At 50.2% G+C, this 19,958-nt stretch overlaps 1 protein-coding gene across 4 annotated transcripts in view; it reads left to right on the top strand.

The window, feature by feature from the left end:
* The window catches only part of LOC147113028 (TOG array regulator of axonemal microtubules protein 2-like), a 203,889-nt gene that overhangs the window by 159,617 nt on the left and 24,314 nt on the right, over positions 1–19,958 (top strand). For all 4 annotated transcript variants that reach the window (XM_085997898.1, XM_085997897.1, XM_085997900.1 and 1 more), the window contains 5 exons: positions 2,059–2,214; positions 6,429–6,570; positions 12,581–12,686; positions 15,241–15,476; positions 18,408–18,566. In XM_085997898.1, coding sequence (XP_085854024.1) covers positions 2,059–2,214; positions 6,429–6,570; positions 12,581–12,686; positions 15,241–15,476; positions 18,408–18,566 — 799 coding nt within the window. The remainder of the gene's footprint in view (positions 1–2,058; positions 2,215–6,428; positions 6,571–12,580; positions 12,687–15,240; positions 15,477–18,407; positions 18,567–19,958) is intronic.

The raw sequence follows: 19,958 nt of genomic DNA, 5'->3' as shown, positions 1-19,958 counted from the left end.
GGGAGGGGGAGATTTGGGGGATGGGAAGGGGAGGGGGAGATTTGGGGGATGGGAAGGGGAGGGGGAGATTTGGGGGATGGGAAGGGGAGGGGGAGATTTGGGGGATGGGAAGGGGAGGGGGAGATTTGGGGGATGGGAAGGGGAGGAGGAGATTTGGGGGAGGGGAAGGGGAGGAGGAGATTTGGGGGAGGGGAGATTTGAGGGAGGGGGAGATTTGGGGAGGTTGGGGAGGGGGAGATTTGGGGAGGTTGGGGGAGGGGAAATTTGAGGGAGGGGGAGATTTGGGGAGGTTGGGGAGGGGGAGATTTGGGGAGGTTGGGGGAGGGGGAGATTTGGGGAGGTTGGGGAGGGGGGGATTTGGGGGAGGTTGGGGGAGGAGGATATTTGGGGGAGGGGGAGATTTGGGGAGGTTGGGGGAGGAGGATATTTGGGGGAGGGGGAGATTTGGGGAGGTTGGGGGAGGAGGAGATTGTGCAGTGGGGATTTGAACTATTTACCATGGACCTGAACTGAAATCTAAACTTAGCTCATCCGCTGCTGAAACCCTCATCCATGCCTCTGGACTGGACTATTCCAACGCTCTCCTGGCCGGCCTCCCATCTTCCACCCTACATAAACTTGTGCTCATCCAAAACTTGGCTGCCCGTATCTTAACATGTACCAAGTCTCGTTCACCCATCACCCCTGTGTTCGCTGACCTGCATTGGCTCCCGGTTTAAACAACGCCTCGATTTTAAAATTCTCATCCTTGTTTTCAAATCTCTTCATGGCCTCGCCCTCCCCTGTCTCTGCAACCTCCTCCAGCCCTACAAGCCTTCGCAATATCTGCGCTCTTCCAATTCTAGCATCTTATGCATCCCCGATTTTAATCGCTCCACCATTGGCAGCTGTGATTTCCGCTAATTCTGGAATTCCCTGCCTAAACCTCTCCGCTGCTCTACTTTTTTCTCCTCCTTTAAGATGCTCCTTAAAACCTACCTCTTTGACCAAGCTTTTGGTCATCTGTCCTGATATCTGCTCTGTGGCTTGGTGTCAAATTTTGATTGATAACACTCTTGTGAAGCTACATTAAAGGCGCTATATAAATGTGAGTTGTTGTTATACAGTGCCTTCAATGGAGGAAACATTCCAAGGTGTTTCACGGGGGTGGGGGGAAGGGCAATCCTGGAGGGTTGACAACCCTAACTGCAACTCTAACTCCGACCGGAAAGTCAGTCAAGCTCCCTTTTCGTGGTAAAAATGGTCAAAAGTCCCAAAATGCAACAGCTACCAGGGGGACAAAGGGCAGGGGCACCAGAGTCAGAAGATCAAAGGGTATGGGAGGGGCTGTGAGGCTGAGGACGTTGCAGAGGAAGCACAAGGTGAGGCCATGGAAATTATTTGAAGATGAGGGCTACGATTTTCAATTTAATGTGTTGGGGAACAGGGAGTTCTTCACACAAAGGGTAGTGGAATCTGAAACTCTCTCCCCCAGTAAGCTGTCCCGGCTGGGTGTCAATGAAAATTTCAAAACTGGGATTGATAGATTTTGTTAGTCAAGGCAGGCTAATGGAGTTGAGCTACAGATCAGTGACGGGGCTGTTATAGTTAGCCTCAGTGTTCCCAGACTAGGGATGGGAATAGTTAACTTTGTTCTATATTTTAGTTGCACTGATTAATTGTAAGGGATTGTGCATAGTCAATGGTTTAACTATGTAAATTGCACCTGTTGCTCTGGTCTCTTGTGCATTCTTCACTTTCTTTCACTCCACCATTGGTGGCCATGCATTCAGCCGTCTAGGCCCTAAGCTCTGGAATTCCCTCCCTAAACCTCTCCGCCACGCCACCTCTCCCTGCTCCTTAAAGAATCTCCTTAAAAGCCACCTCTTTGAGCAACCTGCCCTAATGTTTCCTTCTTTGGCTCGGTGTCAATTTTTTCCTGCTTTACGCCCCTGTGACGCACCTGGGGATGTTTTACTGCGTTAAAGGCGCTATATAAATGCAAGTTGTTGTTGGGGTTGATACGAAAATGCATTGAAGCGATGCACAACGTGTCACGTCCTTGTGTTTTGTGTGCAGTCCCAGAGTTGTTGAACAGCAGGGAATTCAGCAGGATCAGCCTCGGCGCTTCCGGTCACAACAACGGCAGCTCACTACGCAAACGGATCAACCGCCCCTCGCTGCCAAGCATCCCAAATATTACTCAGTTGTACAACGTGCCTCAACATTTCCCCGGTAAGAAAAGGGTCTACTATGACCAGCAGTGTCTGACCACGGCTGGATTCATCCGTCGTGCTTGTTGTTTTAGTTGGTGTGGGGGAGGGGGAAGGGACGTCGGGGGTTAAACAGGAGGCAGCAACGGATTCGGGCACACTCTCCTGGATTAAATGGGGGAACTTTTCCTTTTATAGCTGGGTCTAGATAATGTTACCCATTGTACACCTCGGCTCCAGCCTTCACCCCTCTACTCTCCGTGAGATCAGGAATCGGTCCTTTCCCTTTTTTTTTGAATGCCTCAACTGGGTCTGTGCTCCAGGTGTTTCACGACATGTCCCTAATGTCATGAGAGGTCATGAAGAGAGATCGAAGAGAAACTGGTGAAAGACGTGAGTTCAGGGCTAGGGCAGAGGGGGAAACCTTAGAGGAAGTTTGACCCGGTGGGCTAGGGGAAGGAAGGGAAGTGGCAGAGGCAGCTGAACGAATGGCCTCAACCTTAGAGACAAAGAACTCTCTGAGCTCTTCGCACTTGTTGTCGGAGGTAAGGGCAGAGGAGACAGGGGAGAGGGGTTTAAGAAGATGGTTAGCAGTGGAGAATAGAAGCTGGGGTTTATCTTTGCATTCCAGAATGATTTTGGATAGTGAGCAATTTTGGCAGACGAGAGCCAGACTCGATAATGCTTTTTATGGTCCAACCAGATCTGGCGGTGAATGGCTAAACCAGTTGTCCGTCATATCCGTTCAAGACTGCATTCCTTGGACTTAAGGGAGCGAAGATGAGGGCCGTACTAGGGGGAATGGCCAGGGTGAGAGTGAGTAATTGTTTCAATAGGGACCAGCACACCAAATGTGGTGGTGAGGGTGTGGTTGAGCAGATCAGTAGCTGTAGACATGTTATGGTGAATGAAGGGCCAGAGGCTGGACAGTTGGGATTTCGTAAACGCAGTTGTAAGAGAGCTAGGAGAGAGTTTTTTCCGGGGTGGACACAGAAGGAAGTAGAGTTGGGAGGGTGGAGGGAAGGGCGATGTGGGTGGCGAGTGATACGAGGAAATGGTCAGAGATGACCTTATCTGCAATTGACATGATGGGAGTAGCAAGGCCACGAGAGGTGGCAAAGTCGAGGGGGTGGCCTTGAATATGGGTTGGGGAGTTTACATGGAGGGAGAGATTAAAGGAGGATAGGAGGGCAGTGAAATCAGAGGAGAGAGAGCATGATGAATTGAGGTGGAGGTTGAAATCAACGAGGATGAGAAGTCGCTCGGTGCAGAGGCTGAGGGAGGAAAGCAATGAAGATGCCTTGGTAATAACATTTTTATGGTACTTGGGTTGGCGGTAGAAAATGAGAATTTTAAATGAGAGGTGAGAGGAGTGGAATAAGATGGGATGCTCAAAGGAGGAGAAAGTGCCGGAGGAGTAGGGGGACAGACCAAGGTGTGATTTGGTAATGAGAGCCATACCGCCACCACGCCGGTTTCAGCGGGGCAAGCGGTGGAAGGTATAGCCAGGCGGGGAGGCTTCATTTAAGTATAAGGGTGAGTTGGACGGGCAGGAGATTGGCAAGATTTGCCCCCAGTGGGCGCACTGGGCGGGAAGGTCGGTGAGAGAGCAGGATGGGACAGTTGGGGTTGCTGCTCGTAAGGAGGCAGCGACGAGTGCTTCGATGGGTCCTTCGTAGGATGTCAGGAGAGGCACAGAGGGAAGCTGTAGGCTTATCTAAGAGGGAGTCAAGCCTGGGACAATGGCAAGAGAGTAAAAAGGCGCCATCATCTTTCTGTACCCCACCGACTCTCATTCCTACGGCAACAACCTCCACCCTCGAACTCTTTACTCTTCAAATAGCTTCTGGACTTCACTCGCCTGCTTTGGGCGGTTCGTCGATGCTCTGTGCCAGCTCCATCCTGTTTATGTCAGCTTTGCCCCTGATGGGACCTCTGACTTTGACCCTGGTCTCCCGAATATTGTCTCCAACCTACTCCCTGCTACCAGGAAATATATATCCCACTAATTACTACATACCCAGGCCAATGTAACCTGAGCTTTTCCCTAAGTCCATTCACATGCACACTTTAGCTGCCGCTCCAGACCCAGGCCGTTCATTTCTTTTTCCACTTTTTCTCCCTACTTTTCCTTTTCTCTCTATCCCTCCCTGAGCCCTCTCTCCTGTCGTCATGCCTCCTTTCATCTCTCCTCTCTCGGATACTCTGCCCCCCCCCAAATCCCTACCCAATCCTTCATTACTCTCCGACCTTCCTACTCTCCTGCCGCCGTCCCAGGCTTGACTCCCTCTTAGATGAGTCTAGATGTCCAGAGAAGTCCAGGAGATCGGAAACCAATTTGAGAAAATAATTCAGCAGCTTAAAACTTGAAGTGACTGAATAGCAGAGCAGATTCACAGCAGCTGAGTCAAACAGTGTAGTCAGTAGAGCAGCGTAGTCCTGATGGCAGAGGAATCCAGGTGATGGAAGTCAAATTTCCGCAGAGTTCCAGCAGTTGAAAAGAGCTCTGAGCACAATGACGAGCAGGGTCGGGGGATGGGCAGCGGACTCTAATAGGGTGGCTTTAAACTTATAGTTTGAACTTGTAGTTTGAACTTGTAGTTTGGGCTGAAATGCATTCACAATCAGAGCCAGAGTATCTTGAGCAATGGAAGAAAGGAGATTGGGGGAAGAAAGGCCGAAAGATGGCAATGGATGACCACGGATACAGTTGCAGAGAAGAGCAGCTCAGTAAAGAGCTGCCAGCCCCGGAGCCATCTTGGATTCTTAATAAGGCGGTGGGTGGGGATCACTCGCACGTTGTAGAACCCGCCCAAAATGGAAAATATTCCATTCCTACAGGCTAATGTCCCTCACCTTAGTGTGAGATGTTTATTCCCATCGCAGGGTACTGATTGGGCATGTTCTCACTGGAAAAGGGAAGGCTGAGAGGTGGTATGATTGCTGATTTAGGGATTTTAAAGGGAGAAGATAATGTAGACCATGACCAGATACTTTACCTCTTCAGAACAGTAGAACCAGAGGACACGACCTGTGCTTGAAGTGGGGTAAATTCAAAACTAATCGGCGGAAGCAATATTTCAGTGAGCGGGTGGTCAATCTATGAAACAGACTCCCTAGGGAGATGGTGGAAGCAGTTAGTATTGATTCTTTCAAATTAGATAAATTTATTTCAGAAAAATAATATTTTGGGATACAGTATATCAGTAATATGAGACATGACATGTAGTAAGTGATCTCGGAGTACAAATACACAAATCACTAAAAGTTGCGACGCAGGTTAACAAGGTCATAAAAAAGGCAAACCAAGCAGTAGGGTTTATTTCTAGAGGAATAGAATTAAAAAGTAGGGAAGTTATGCTAAACCTGTATCGAACCTTGGTTAGACCACACTTCGAGTACTGCGTACAGTTCTGGTCGCCATATTATAAAAAGGATATAGAGGCACTGGAGAGGGTGCAGAGAAGATTTACAAGGATGATACCAGAAATGCGAGGGTATATATATCAGGAAAGGATGAACAGGCTGGGTCTCTTTTCTCTTGATAAAAGAAGGCTGAGGGGTGACCTAATAGAGGCCTTTAAAATTATGAAAGGTTTTGATAGAGTGGATACAGAGAGAATGTTTCCACTTGTGGGGAAGAGCATAACTAGAGGCCAACAATATAAGATAGTCACCAGGAAATCCAATAGGGAATTCAGAAGAAACTTCTTTACTTCTTTGAGAATGTGGAACTCGCTACCTCGGAGTGGTTGAAGCAAATAGTATAGATGCATTTAAGGGGAGGCTAGATAAGCATATGAGGGAGAAGGGAATAGAGGGCTATGCTGATAGAGTTAGATGAGGAAAGATAGGAGGAGGCTCAAGTGGAGCATAAACGCCGGCATGGACTGGATGGGCTGAATGGCCTGTTTCTGTGCCATATATCCTATGTAATCCTGTCTAATCCTATGTAAGTGCAGCATGCTCGGAAGGAACAGGTGACTTTGGACCTATGGTTCCCAAAGCTCTCCACCACTGGGATTTTCCACACCTCATGTCTGGGTCTGTTCTAGACTAATTGATAAGAGATTGATTGCTGTGGCTAGTCAACAACTCCATTTTCGTTGTATCATGCGACCACCAGGATCGTAGAAGGTGAACTAGATAGACCTCGGTCATTTTTCTATGTATAGAGTTTAATTTATTCTGAGACTGGCTGGTGTGACCCTCCCTAACCTGCCTGCTGTTCCTCAGCTCACTCGCTACCTGGCTTTCCCCTGGATTCTCTGGAAGGAGATGAGGAATCGGACGAGGAGGAATCCCTGGAGATGAGCTCATTCTCCCGTCAGGAGCAAGGACTGACTGAGGCACTGAAACTCCTGGCTAACAACGACTGGTCAGAAACACTCCTGGATTTAAAAATATTCATTATTTAATGGCAGGCAGCTCTGAATAAGGGGGACTATCGGGAAGGACGAGACAAAGCGAACCAAAGAACCCAGGAAACATTTTCCCCTCAGTATACCTCCAGTTCAGGGGGCAGAATGTGGGTCGGGGAGCCAGTCCGTAAGCTCCCTGCCACTTCCAGAACTTTCAGCTGGAAGATGATGGAGGACATAGATAATATATCTGCCCTAATATGGGCAGGCTCATTCAAATTAGATGCAAAGGAGCTTATTTCTGATGCCAATTTTGGCCATGGCAGCGACCTACTTTCAAGTAGTTGGCCACTACCTCTATACATGTGGTGAATGAGATCAGGAGTAGGTCTTACACCCTTGAAATTAAGCTGTGTGATATCATCTGAACACTTAATGCATTCATATAAAATCCTTTTGCCCATTATTTTAGCAGAGGTGCTAACCTGTTTGTTTTCATCTGAAGGCCCAAAAAGGTCAAAGTGTTATTGTAGCTACCTCTTTCGTCAATATGGTTACCAAACTTTGAGATTTGGTGTAAATACTGGCCAGCCTGGCTAAAATCTAAATGTAGATGAATGCCAGTATTAGGCGATGCTCTCCCAAACGCCTTTGTTCATACCTGCCCACAGTAGAAGATTGAGCAAGACTGATAGGTGAGGATTGATACTGCAGGTCAGCCGACCACTCTATTCCAATCCCAATCCTGCCGTGGCCACAAGACACTGACTGCAGTTGTTTCCAGCCCATCGAGCTTTACTGTTCTCACTTACCTTCCCCATTAGTAAAACCCTCCAGACTGAACTGTCAAATGAGACCGAACAAATAGTTGTTTTAAAAAAAACAACTTGTATCTTTTAGAGATTGTAATACACTCTACGCCTGATAATTCAAAGTAGTTTTATGCATTAAAAAATTGTGAAATACCGGCACAGACATGATGGGTCGAATAGCTGTAAATTTCTATGATACTCAGTCATTTGAATGAAGCAACATCTATCTATATATATAAAGTGGTTGGTTTGTCTGTCCGTCTGTCTGTCCGTCCGCTATACACTCAAAAGTTATAGAGCGTACCTACACATATGTTATATCAAAAGAAAGGTTATGATCAGGGAAGTGTCATAGGCATAGTTACTTTTTGGTCAGACAAAGATTGTTCCGACAGTATACAAAAAACTTTCAAAAATCCGCTCATTATCGGTTGACCAATCCTACCACTCATTAGCGTTGAGTGATGTGATGGTTGACCAATCCTACAGTTCAGTGACCTGATGGTTGACCAATCGGTGCGTCACGGGCGGGACCTAATCCTGCAGCCTCCCGAAACTTCGCCGCCATTTTTTCCCCTCAAACTGCCGTTAGTCAGGTGAGTGGCGGCCATTACAGACCGGCCGGGCCTGAAGCTCAAAAAAATTCTCTCTCTCGCCTCTTCCCTCTCTTCTTTGCTCTCTCTCTCCTTCACTCTCTCTCTCTCTCTCTCCTTCCCCCTCTCTCTCTTGCCGTGAGTGCGGGACCGGCAAAACCGGGGCTTTCCAACCAGCCGTCCCCGACCGCAATCGGACACTTGAGTCCATAGCGAAAGGCGTTCCTCTGCCACCCGGCCAACTGGGTCCAAAGACCCGCCGCGTTAACCATCAGCAACCCACGGCTTGCTTCGGAACGCTGGGCACCCAGCCTCCTGTTGTCCGACTGACTCCGTTCTACTACCGAGGTGAGTCCGGCCGGGCCTGAGGCACTAGCGAGGGAAAGGGGAGGCACGGAGAGAAATGAAAGGAGGGAGAGACACGGAGAGGGAGAGAGAGAGGGGGAGGGAGGGAGAGGAGAGGGAGAGGGGGAGGGAGGGAGAGGAGAGGGGGAGGGAGGGAGAGGAGAGGGGGAGGGAGGGAGAGGAGAGGGAGAGGAGAGGGGGAGGGAGGGAGAGGGGAGGGAGAGGGGGAGGGAGGGAGAGGAGAGGAGAGGGGGAGGGAGGGAGAGGAGAGGGGGAGGGAGAGGAGAGGGGGAGGGAGAAGGAGAGCAGAGGGGGAGGGAGAGGAGAGGGGGAGGGAGAGGAGAGGGGGAGGAGAGGAGAGGGGGAGGGAGAGGAGAGGAGAGGGGGAGGGAGAGGAGAGGGGAGGGAGAGGAGAGGGGAGGGGGAGGAGAGGGGGAGGGAGAGGAGAGGGGAGGGAGAGGAGAGGGGAGGGAGAGGAGAGGAGAGGGAGAGGAGAGGAGAGGGGGAGGGGGAGGAGAGGAGAGGGGAGGGGGAGGAGAGGAGAGGGAGAGGAGAGGGGGAGGGAGAGGAGAGGAGAGGGGGAGGGGGAGGAGAGGAGGAGAGGGGGGAGGGGGAGGAGAGGAGGAGAGGGGGAGGGAGAGGAGAGGAGAGGGGGGAGGGAGAGGAGAGGAGAGGGGGAGGGAGAGGAGAGGAGAGGGGGAGGGAGAGGAGAGGAGAGGGGGAGGGGGAGGGGGAGGGAGAGGAGAGGAGGGGGAGGGAGAGGAGAGGGGGAGGGAGAGGGAGAGGGGGAGGGAGAGGAGAGGGGGAGGAGAGGAGAGGGGGAGGCAGAGCAGAGGGGGAGGGAGAGCAGAGGGAGAGGGAGGGAGAGCAGAGGGGGAGGGAGAGCAGAGGGGGAGGGAGAGAGACAGGGGGAGGGAGGGAGGGAGGGAGGGAGAGGAGAGGGGGAAGTAGAGGAGAGGGGGAGGGAGGGAGGGAGAGGAGAGGGGGAGGTAGAGGAGGGGGGAGGTAGAGGAGAGGGGCAGGGAGGGAGAGGAGAGGGGGACTGAGAGGGAGGGAGAGGGGGAGGCAGAGCAGAGGGGGGAGGCAGAGCAGAGGGGGAGGCAGAGCAGAGGGGGAGGCAGAGCAGAGGGGGAGGGAGAGCAGTGAGGGAGCGGAGGGGGAGGGAGAGCAGAGGGGAGAGGGAGAGAGACGGGGAGGGAGAGGAGAGGAGAGGGGGAGGGGGAGGAGAGGAGGAGGAGGAGAGGAGAGGGAGGGGGAGGGAGAGGAGAGGAGAGGAGGAGGGGGAGGGAGAGGAGAGGAGAGGGGGAGGGAGAGGAGAGGAGAGGAGAGGGGGGAGGGAGAGAGGAGAGGGAGAGGTGAGGAGAGGGGGAGGGAGAGGAGAGGAGAGGGGGAGGGAGAGGGGGAGGGAGAGGAGAGGAGGAGGGAGAGGAGAGGAGAGGGGGAGAGGGGGAGGGGGAGGGAGAGGAGAGGAGGGGAGGGGGAGGGAGAGGAGAGGAGAGGAGGGGGAGGGAGAGGAGAGGGGGAGGGAGAGGAGAGGGGGAGGGAGAGGAGAGGGGGAGGCAGAGCAGAGGGGGAGGGAGAGCAGAGGGAGAGGGAGGGGGAGGGAGAGGAGAGGGAGAGGTGAGGAGAGGGGGAGGGAGAGGAGAGGAGAGGGGGAGGGAGAGGGGGAGGGAGAGGAGAGGAGGAGGGAGAGGAGAGGAGAGGTGGAGGGAGAGGGGGAGGGGGAGGGAGAGGAGAGGAGGGGAGGGGGAGGGAGAGGAGAGGAGAGGAGGGGGAGGGAGAGGAGAGGGGGAGGGAGAGGAGAGGGGGAGGGAGAGGAGAGGGGGAGGCAGAGCAGAGGGGGAGGGAGAGCAGAGGGAGAGGGAGGGAGAGCAGAGGGGGAGGGAGAGCAGAGGGGGAGGGAGAGAGACAGGGGGAGGGAGGGAGGGAGGGAGGGAGAGGAGAGGGGGAAGTAGAGGAGAGGGGGAGGGAGGGAGGGAGAGGAGAGGGGGAGGTAGAGGAGGGGGCAGGGAGGGAGAGGAGAGGGGGACTGAGAGGGAGGGAGAGGGGGAGGCAGAGCAGAGGGGGAGGCAGAGCAGAGGGGGAGGCAGAGCAGAGGGGGAGGCAGAGCAGAGGGGGAGGGAGAGCAGTGAGGGAGCGGAGGGGGAGGGAGAGCAGAGGGGGAGGGAGAGAGACGGGGAGGGAGGGAGAGGAGAGGGGGAGGAAGAGGAGAGGGGCAGGGAGGGAGGGAGGGAGAGGAGAGGGGGAGGTTGAGGAGAGGGGGACTGAGAGGGGAGGGGGAGGGAGGTGAGAGGAGAGTGACCAGTCCACCAGTCACAGAGCGGGGGAACGGCAGCGGCCGGCCGTAAACCACGCGGCCCAAAAAAGCCCTGGCAACGCCGGGCCCCCCAGCTAGTAGATAATACAGCAGGGTGGGAATTTAAAACAAAAAGTATGAAGTATCATATAATTTGAATTGAGTGGCTTTGTTAAGAGGAATGGACTGTAGTTTATAAAATGTGTATCTGTAATGGATGGATATTAGGGGTGATTCTGTAATCCGACTCCCAGTGGGGATTGCACATCCTGAAATTGTGAGGACACAGCCTGTAATTCTACAGCCATTAACATTAAAGCACTGAAAGTTCTGGGCTGCACATTTGTGATTTGGGAGCGCTGGACTGCAGAATCCCCATACGTATCGATATAGGATAGTTTCTAAGTTAGCACTATTGCCACAGGGCTTTGCACGCAGGGAGCACGTATTGGGAAGCCGCAAGATTTTCCAGCTGTTAAAATGAATGGACGGTAAATCCTTGGGTTGTACTGACCTCCATCCCAGAACTCCTGCTATGCACACCTGGCGTGTGAAGCTCTCTGACCAAACCCGTCCTCCTCCCTACATCCTTACCATGTTAAAATCAATACTATTTCCTCAGTTAACTCAATCCTTCCCAGAGCCTTGATACTAACCAAGCTCCTTATCTCTCTCAGTTTCCCCATTCCTCCTACAATCTATAGGTTTTAAAAACCCAAGCTTGGTATCATCTAACTATGACTATTTGATTTCTCCCCTCTTCTGTCTAACTGTTGATGGTGTCCTGCACTATGGACCTTGGCCTTCACTTAGGATTATCAATAAGAATATGCGAGAGGCTAAATTTTGCACGTCCCCATGACACTGGTGAGGCCTTGCACTCAGTCAGCGCCAATTGGAAAATTCTGGGTACGGCGCCTGCGGTTTTCCGACCACTAAAATCAACGGAGAGAAAATATTCCAAAAGTCACTGGCTGCGTGCGAGGCCGGGCCTTGCAAAACTTACCCTTATACATTGAGTCCATGGGCAGGATTTTCATTGGGCCGTGGAGTCAGGATTGGAGGCGTGTGGGGGGTTAAAATCCCCAAATCCGGGGTCCCGACACCATCCTGCCCCCAACCTGCCTCCATGCCAGTTTCAAAGGAGGCGGGTACCCGCCCCGCACTGGGACCTGCCTCCCCGAGGCGGGAAGGGGATTAGTGCCTGTTAACAGGCAGTTTTTAGCCTAATCCCTATTTTTAAGGTTGAAGTGTAGGATTCCCGACGGTTCCAAACCACGCCAAGTTAGAGGAGTCAGGCCGTCGGGTTGAAGGACTTGGAGGGTTCGAGATGTCAGTGTTCAGGTGAGTGATGTGTGCATGAGTGCAAAGGTAAGTGTGTTTGGTGTGTCTAAAGTGTTTAAAGAAGTTTAAATTACCTTTTCTTACCTTTTCAGCCTTCCTTCCTTTAGGTCTCGGGAGTCCCTCATCTCACCGAAAGCAGAATGGTTGTGAGCTGTCAAAAGTGACCGCCTTCAGCTTTCTGTGCAGGAGAGATTTCTAACTGAGTCTGTGGAGAAGGACTCATGTTAGAAGCAAGACTGTCAGTGTTTGACAGCTTCATAGAGCTTTCAAACACTGATATTTCATCTGTCAAAACATCTTGACAGATGAAATTTCAGTCTGTGACGTCACCTGTTGCCGGGTGGCCCTTAATTGGCCTGCTGAGCCTGCTGGGCGGGCTCAACAAGGTAAATCAAGTTAAAATCGCGTGAATTGGCCACATCTTCATGGAGGCGGGACTACAACCCCGAAAGTTGTAGTCCCGCCTCCATCACGTCCCCTGAATGAAAATCCAGCCCCATGTCTTTTTAATGTGGTGAAAGGTTTAACTTAATGGGGATTTTGTATCCATGTCACGGTGTGAGATTGAAAGATTGCCTTTGGTCTGATACGAGGCACATGTCATGGTTTTTTTTATTTTTTGGTTTCGCCCTTTCAGGGAGCTGAAGAGGAAAGGGTTGTCCAGCGTTCGGCGCTTGGCTCGATTCCACCAGGAGCTGCTTCTGACGAGCCTCCATACCGTTTGCTTGGCAGTGACAAAGGAGGTGGGTAATGTACCAAGAGACCAGCTCCACTTCCGCAAACTGGGCCTGAGTCTCCGAGACCCCAGCCAAGGAAGGCATTTTTCTAGATTTAAAATAGTAAGAATGCAGGCGCTGCAGGCCTGGTGAGCATCCGAGAAAGCTGAAATGCCAGATTAATGTTTTGGCTCAGTCCTTTACCCAGTGCTAGTTCGGGTTGCTGATCCTCCGGGATTGCCCTGGAGTCTCCAGGACTTCAAGGTTAATCTCCGGGACACTGCGTGCGAGCAACCTGGGAGAAAAATCACAGGGGCGTTAAAATAAATGGTGTATTTTTTTAAAGTTTGCTTTGAACACTTTTGTAAAAATATTGGAGATGGGATATTGGAGATGTTTTGTGACAGCCAAGATTCATCCAATCGGTGAACAGGGTCTGTTCGCTTTGCACTTGGCGCAGGAAGGCGGGGCTCCGCGAGGATGGATGTGTCAGGTGACCAATGGCGGGAGCTTGGGGCGGGGGTGGTTGGAGGTGGGATGTCATGTGACAAAATCTCCAGGGATACATCCAATCAGTGCTGCAACCCCAGTATTAGTCTGGGCAGGTGAGAGAGCCCCTTTACACGGTTGGCCAACTCAAAACGGGGAGGGGCTGAGTGGTAAAGGTCAAGAGATATGCCGGCTACTTTTACAATGAGGTCGTAAATGGTCTATGGACAGAGTTTAACATGGTGGGAAGAGATCTATGATAAATACTTGAAAAAGGAGAAATTTGCAGGGCTATGAGGAAAGCACGGGGGAGTGGGACTAATTGGATAGCTTTTGTTGTTGTGATCTGGAATGCACTGCCTGAAAGGGCAGTGGAAGCAGATTCAATAATAACTTTCAAAAGGGAATTGGATATATACTTGAAAAGGGGGAAAAAAATTGCAGGGCTTTGGGGAAAGAGCAGGGGAGTGGAACTCTTTCAAAGAGCCGGCCCAGACACGATGAGCCGAATGGCCTCCGTCTGTGCTGAACGATTCTATATACAAAGGCCATTTCTGTCAGGCTGTGAAAAAGCATTAGAAAGGTAGCAGGCAAGTAAAAACAGCTCTGAAGTGGACAGGAATGAAGTGGGACATGAATGGGAGAATCTGGCAGAGACATGGGGGGAAGCTAAGATCTGAGCTTGTTGAAGCCTTGAAAGGAGGTGACGGAGGGGTCATGGCATAGAGCTATATAAGATGGCCAATAGATTGCCTCTCAGCTAGCTGTGAAACACCATTGGATATTCCTCACATTAAAGACGCTATATAAATGCATGCTGTTGTTAATGTAGATAAAGGTAAATCTGGAACATTACTTCAAACAAAACCATGACAGTGGGATAACAAGGCGCAGTTTTCAAACTAGGGAAAAGCAGGAAGTTCTTCATTTAAAAAAAAATCACCACGTGGAATGGATTTCTGGATGGGAAAGTGGAGCCGAAGGCCCTGAATAATTTAATATATAGTTGGATATAGAGCGTGGTGGGAGAGGGGGCTGTATGCAGGCTTTTGCTGGATGTATGAGCAGGGATGGGCCAAAAAGCCTTCCTCATCCATATCTATCTTGCAATCTATGAAATCAATACTCAGGCAGGGGCTGGATTTCACGAGGAAGGGGAGATACTTGCTCCTGAAATTTGCATTAAGCTGTGGAGCTGTGTTTTGTATATTCATTTTCGGGATATGGGCGTCGCTGGCAAGGCCAGCATTTATTGCCCATCCCTAGAAGGTGGTGGTGAGCATTCTTCTTGAACCGCTGCAGTCCGTGTGGTGAAGGTGTTCCCACAGTGCTGTTAGGGAGGGAGTTCCAGGATTTTGACCCAACGATGATGAAGGAACGGCGATATATTTCCAAGTCAGGATGGTGTGTGACTTGGAGGTGGTGGTGTTTCCATGCACCTGCTGCCCTTGTCCTTCTAGGTGGTGGAGATCGCAGGTTTGGGAGGGGCTGTCGAAGAAGCCTTGGCGAGTTGCTGCAGTACATCCTGTAGATAGTACACACTGCAGCCACGGTGCGCCTGTGGTAAAAGGAGTGGATATTTAAGGTGGTGGATGGGCTTCCGAACAAGCGGTGTAGGGGGTCAATAATGGAAATGCTAGTGTGGCTCCAATAAATATGGATCCAGGATAGAGACACATTTTCCTATTCTAGGCCCACATCTATTGAGGGAGACAGAGGGGGAGGAATTGGTAGCCATTACACCCATTTTTGGGGGCAAACATTAGGGGAGGGAGACCAATTCCTGGTTGCGATTTGTCGAGCCCGATCTGCCACGGAGCTGCACCGGCGGCTTCCAACCATTCAGGTCGCACGTCTGAAGCGATTAGCTCCTTGACTATGCTAATCAGGATCCTAACTCATGTTTTGGGATCCCGCTCCCACACTTGGCATAATGCTGCCTTGTGGCAATGTGACAGCACCCCAACTGCACCAACAGTAAGTCATTACAGCTTGTAACTCTATAGTACGAGAAGCACGGTCTTGGCAAACTGACGAACAAGTTACGGCAGAACTTTGCTATATGACGGTAAAGTGTTTTTGATTTCCCCAGGTTAATAACCTGCGTTCCAAGGTTGCCCGCTCCGCCATATTGTCTCTCAGTGAGCTGTTCTCGCAGCTGAAGAGAAACATGGACCAGGAAGTGGACGAGGTGACCAGAATCCTGCTCCACAGGACGGGCGACTCCAACGAGTTCATCCGAGAGGAGGCGGTCAAGGCGCTGGCCATTATGGCAAAGAATGTGAGCCCTTCGCGGGCGCTGACTGCCCTCATCGCAGGTGGCTTAAAGTAAGCAAATATGTAAGCGGCACTTAGAAGCGTGTGAAATCTGCAGGGGGTTTCGGGAGCGTCTCAGATACTCACACTGTGAACTGGTTCTTTGTGCTGATTTCAACGCCAGCATGATTTAGTGAAAGGAATTCCCCCTTCCCTTGGGGCTCTCACTACCACACTACGTTGTCCAGCAAGAATAGGAATAGGTCTTACTTGTGGACTTTCCTCTGTCCATCTTCAGGACCCCTCCATGAAGTGTTCCTCTGGGGCAGGGCAACTCAAGAGTCCATCCCTTCTGAGATAGCTTTGCTTCTGCAAGCTATTCTGTCAAGTAACCCTATTCATAAAAGGGGTGCGGGGTGGGGAATCCTGATAATTACTGAAGGGCCTTTGTCTCAAAGAACGTAAGAATATTTAGGAACGGAAAAATGCTGTTGTGTTTGACAAGCCTATCCCTTTTTGGTAGATTAAATGTATCCTTCAATCCCGTCTCTCCAGAAATGCACCTAATTGCCTCTTAAACTGTGACTTTCCTTCTTACTCCTAACTTACACCTCATATTTTAAATTTGATCCTTTTGTTTAAAGCCTTCTATAGCTTTGCCTGTCCCTCCCTCTGCAACCTCCTTCAATGCTACAAACCCCGTCCTCCCTTCCCAAACTCTCTCTTCCTCTGACTCTTGAGCAGCCTTTCCCCTTTTGCCCCACCACTGGCAGCCGTGCGTTCAGCCCTGTAAGGCCCAGCTTTGTAATTCTCTCCCTTAACCCCTCCGTCACTCCCCCTCCTACCTTAAAGCCCATTGTTACATTTGCTTCTTTGGTGCAACGTCTAGTCTTTTCCTTGTGCTTCTGCAAAGTACCCTGGGACATTTTTTCTAAATCAAAGGTGCTACATCATTGAAAATTGTTTTAACTTTTAAAAAATGTGTTCTTGGGGTGTGGACCACATTGGCAAGGCCCCATTTATTGTTCATCCCTCGGGTTAGAATCATAGAATCCTACAGCACAGAAGGAGGCCATTCAGCCCATCGTGCCTGTGCCGGCCCTTTGAAAGAGCTGTCTAATTCGTCCCACTCCCCAGCTTTTTCCCCATAGCCCTGCAAGTTATTCCTCTTCTAGTATATGTCCAATTGCCCTTTGAAAGTTACTATGGAGTCTGATTCCACCACACTCTCAGGTAGTGTGTTCCAGATCTCAATAACCTTCTGTGTGAAGAAATTTCTCCTCATTTCCCCTCTAGTTTTTTTACATTTAATTTACATTGAAGACATCTGGTAACTGGCCCATTTGCCATAGGGAATAGTTTCTCCCTACTTGCTCTATCAAACCCCTCATAATTTTGAATATCTCTATTAGGTCGCCCCTTAACCTTCTCTGCTCTCAGGAGAACAATCCCAGCTTCTCCAATCTCTCCGCATAACAGAACTCCCTCATCCCTGGTATCATCCTGGTAAATCTCCTCTGTACCCTCTTCTGGGCCTTGCCATCCTTCCTAAAGTGCGGTGCCCAGAATTGAACGCACTGCTCCAGCTGAGGCCTAACCAGTGATTTGTAAAGGTTTAGCATAACTTCCTTGTTTTTGTATTCAATGCCCCTATTTACAAAGCCAAGTATCCATACTTTTTCTTAACTGCCTTATTAACTTGCCCTGCCACCTTCAAGGATTTGTGATGATGCACCCCCAGGTCCCTCTGCTCTTGCAACCCCCCTCAAAATTTAGATTATACTGCCTCTCCGTGTTGTTTCTCCCAAAGTGTATCACTTTGTACTGATTTTAATGTATAGGACGTACCTAAGCAATTTTCCACATTGTTGGGTAGATGTTGGTGTCACAGCTGTACTGGAATAATTTGGCTAGAGGAATGGCCACCTCTGGTGCATAGCACTACATCTGGGATAATAGACATTGCTGTGTTGAGTGTACTAATGCCAGGTGGAGTGAACCAAATCGGCTGGACATTGGCTTCTAAGATGATGAAAGAGGCTGGGTATGATCGTGCACTCTTGCCTCTGAGTCAGGAGGTTGTTGGTTCAAGTCCTACTTCAGGACTTGAACACATAATCAAAGCTGACACTCCAGTCCAGTCCTGAGAGAGTACTGCATTGTCAGATGCCATCTTTCTGATGAAACATTAAACTCAAGTTCCCATATTGGAGGATGTTAAAGATTCCATGGCACTTCTTGAAGAGCAGGGGCTCCTGGCCAACATTTATCACTCAGCCAACATCACCAAAACAAACAATCTAGCCATTTATCCCATTGCTATTTGTGGGGAACCTTGCTGTGTGCAACTTGACTGCCACATTTGCCTACATAATAACAGTGACTACCCTTCAAAAATAATTAATTGTCTTTGAAGCACTTTGGGATGTCCTGAGGATGTGAGACGCACTGTATAAATCAAGTCCTTTTCCTCTTTGCCACTTTCAGCTTAAGACATAGAGTTGGGCTCCACCATGGTTGAGTTTGGGATGTTCATGGAACCTCCTCCTCCTTTAGGTACCTGATCGTCCACCACCACTTTAGATTGGTAGGGCTTCAGAGTTTTGCTCTGATCCTTAGGTTGTGGGATCAATTAGCACTGCCTCGGGCCTCCTGTTTTTGGTGTTTAACATGCAGGTAGCTCGTGCTAGCTTCACTAGGTCCCTAAATTCTAATATTTGAATCCTTTACAATAGCAAACAAATTGCTCAGATCAACATTTCCGAATTCCCTTCATAATCTAAAGCACTTTCTTTAGGTCACCTCAAAGCCAAAGACAACAAGCCCAACTCCTTTATCCTTTCTTCACAATTCAATCTTCAAATCATGTTTGGTGCTTGCCTCAGTGGCAATGGTTAGATCAGGAAAGATGTGCACTTTCTGTGGAAATGCTCCTTCAGTTCTCAGAGTTAAAGCCACGTTTGTCGAATACATTGTTTATTTTGTTTGTCTCTCATTATCCAGCCACCGTAACACCACTGTTCGGAGGTGCACCGCTGAGAACCTGTTGTGCATTGTCGAGCATCTTGGAGCTGAGAGAGTGCTGTTGGGGACCAAGGACAATATAGACCAGATTGTGCAAACCATGGTGAAATTTTCACAGGATGGGAATCAGGAAACGAGGTATGAGTAGATGATGGAGCAACCAGGATAGTATATGGGATTGTAGTGTAAGTGGGGTGGTGGAGGGGAGGGGGGAGATGCAGACGTGGGATGGGGGGGAAGAAGGAGGATTCATGATTCAAATAATTGCTTCAGTTGCCTTTGTGGATCAGGCTTGGTCAAATCTGTCTTCAGGAACTCCTGGCTGTTTGGCATTGGAGCCAGGGACTGGTATCGCACCCAAGCAGTTGTCTGTAAGGGAGCTCACCCTACATGGGCTGATTTCTCTCTTTTCTCTTTACAGATTTCCGTAAGGTTTCTGCTAAAATTAATACATATTATTGATAGAAACAGCCATGCTGCAACTGTGACATTTCCAGTTCTCACATCAACTGTTGTGGTGGTCACTTTGAGGGCAGTTCTCAGAATGTGGGCAATTTAGGAGGGGACTATGTGACCCAATAAAATACAAGCCTAGAAATTACTGTTGGTGATATTAGTGAACAAATGCTTAACGCACTTGTGTGTCATTCCTCAATCTGCTATTTTAACAAGGGTGGTTATCCATTTACAGTACATGCTACTGCTACATTCGACTAGTACACAGAAGAATGTCACTAAGCATTCGTCTGCAAATATTGTCAAAAGTAATTTCTAGTATGTGGGGCATGTGCTGTCAGTTTCAGTGATGGTGACGGTCCAGACAGTGGGGTCAGTGTACAGGGGATGTGTCTGATCGCTCAGTCTCAGTGATGAATCAGACAGTAGGGTCAGTGTACGGGGGATGTGTCTGATCTCAGTCTCAGTGATGAATCAGACAGTAGGGTCAGTGTACGGGGGATGTGTCTGATCTCAGTCTCAGTGATGGGTCAGACAGTAGGGTCAGTGTACGGGGGATGTGTCTGATCTCAGTCTCAGTGACGGGTCAGACAGTAGGGTCAGTGTATGGGGGATGTGTCTGATCTCAGTCTCAGTGACGGGTCAGACAGTAGGGTCAGTGTACGGGGGATGTGTCTGATCTCAGTCTCAGTGATGGGTCAGACAGTAGGGTCAGTGTACGGGGGATGTGTCTGATCTCAGTCTCAGTGATGGGTCAGACAGTAGGGTCAGTGTACGGGGGATGTGTCTGATCTCAGTCTCAGTGATGGGTCAGACAGTAGGGTCAGTGTACGGGGGTTGTGTCTGATCTCAGTCTCAGTGACGGGTCAGACAGTAGGGTCAGTGTACGGGGGATGTGTCTGATCTCAGTCTCAGTGACGGGTCAGACAGTAGGGTCAGTGTACGGGGGATGTGTCTGATCTCAGTCTCAGTGAAGGGTCAGACAGTAGGGTCAGTGTACGGGGGTTGTGTCTGATCTCAGTCTCAGTGATGGGTCAGACAGTAGGGTCATTGTACGGGGGATGTGTCTGATCT

Source organism: Somniosus microcephalus, chromosome 9 (assembly GCF_052327205.1).
Source record: "Somniosus microcephalus isolate GS21.2 chromosome 9, FLI_Smic_1.0, whole genome shotgun sequence".
Classification (NCBI taxonomy): Eukaryota; Metazoa; Chordata; class Chondrichthyes; order Squaliformes; family Somniosidae; genus Somniosus; species Somniosus microcephalus.
This window is presented reverse-complemented; position numbering and strand designations above follow the sequence as displayed.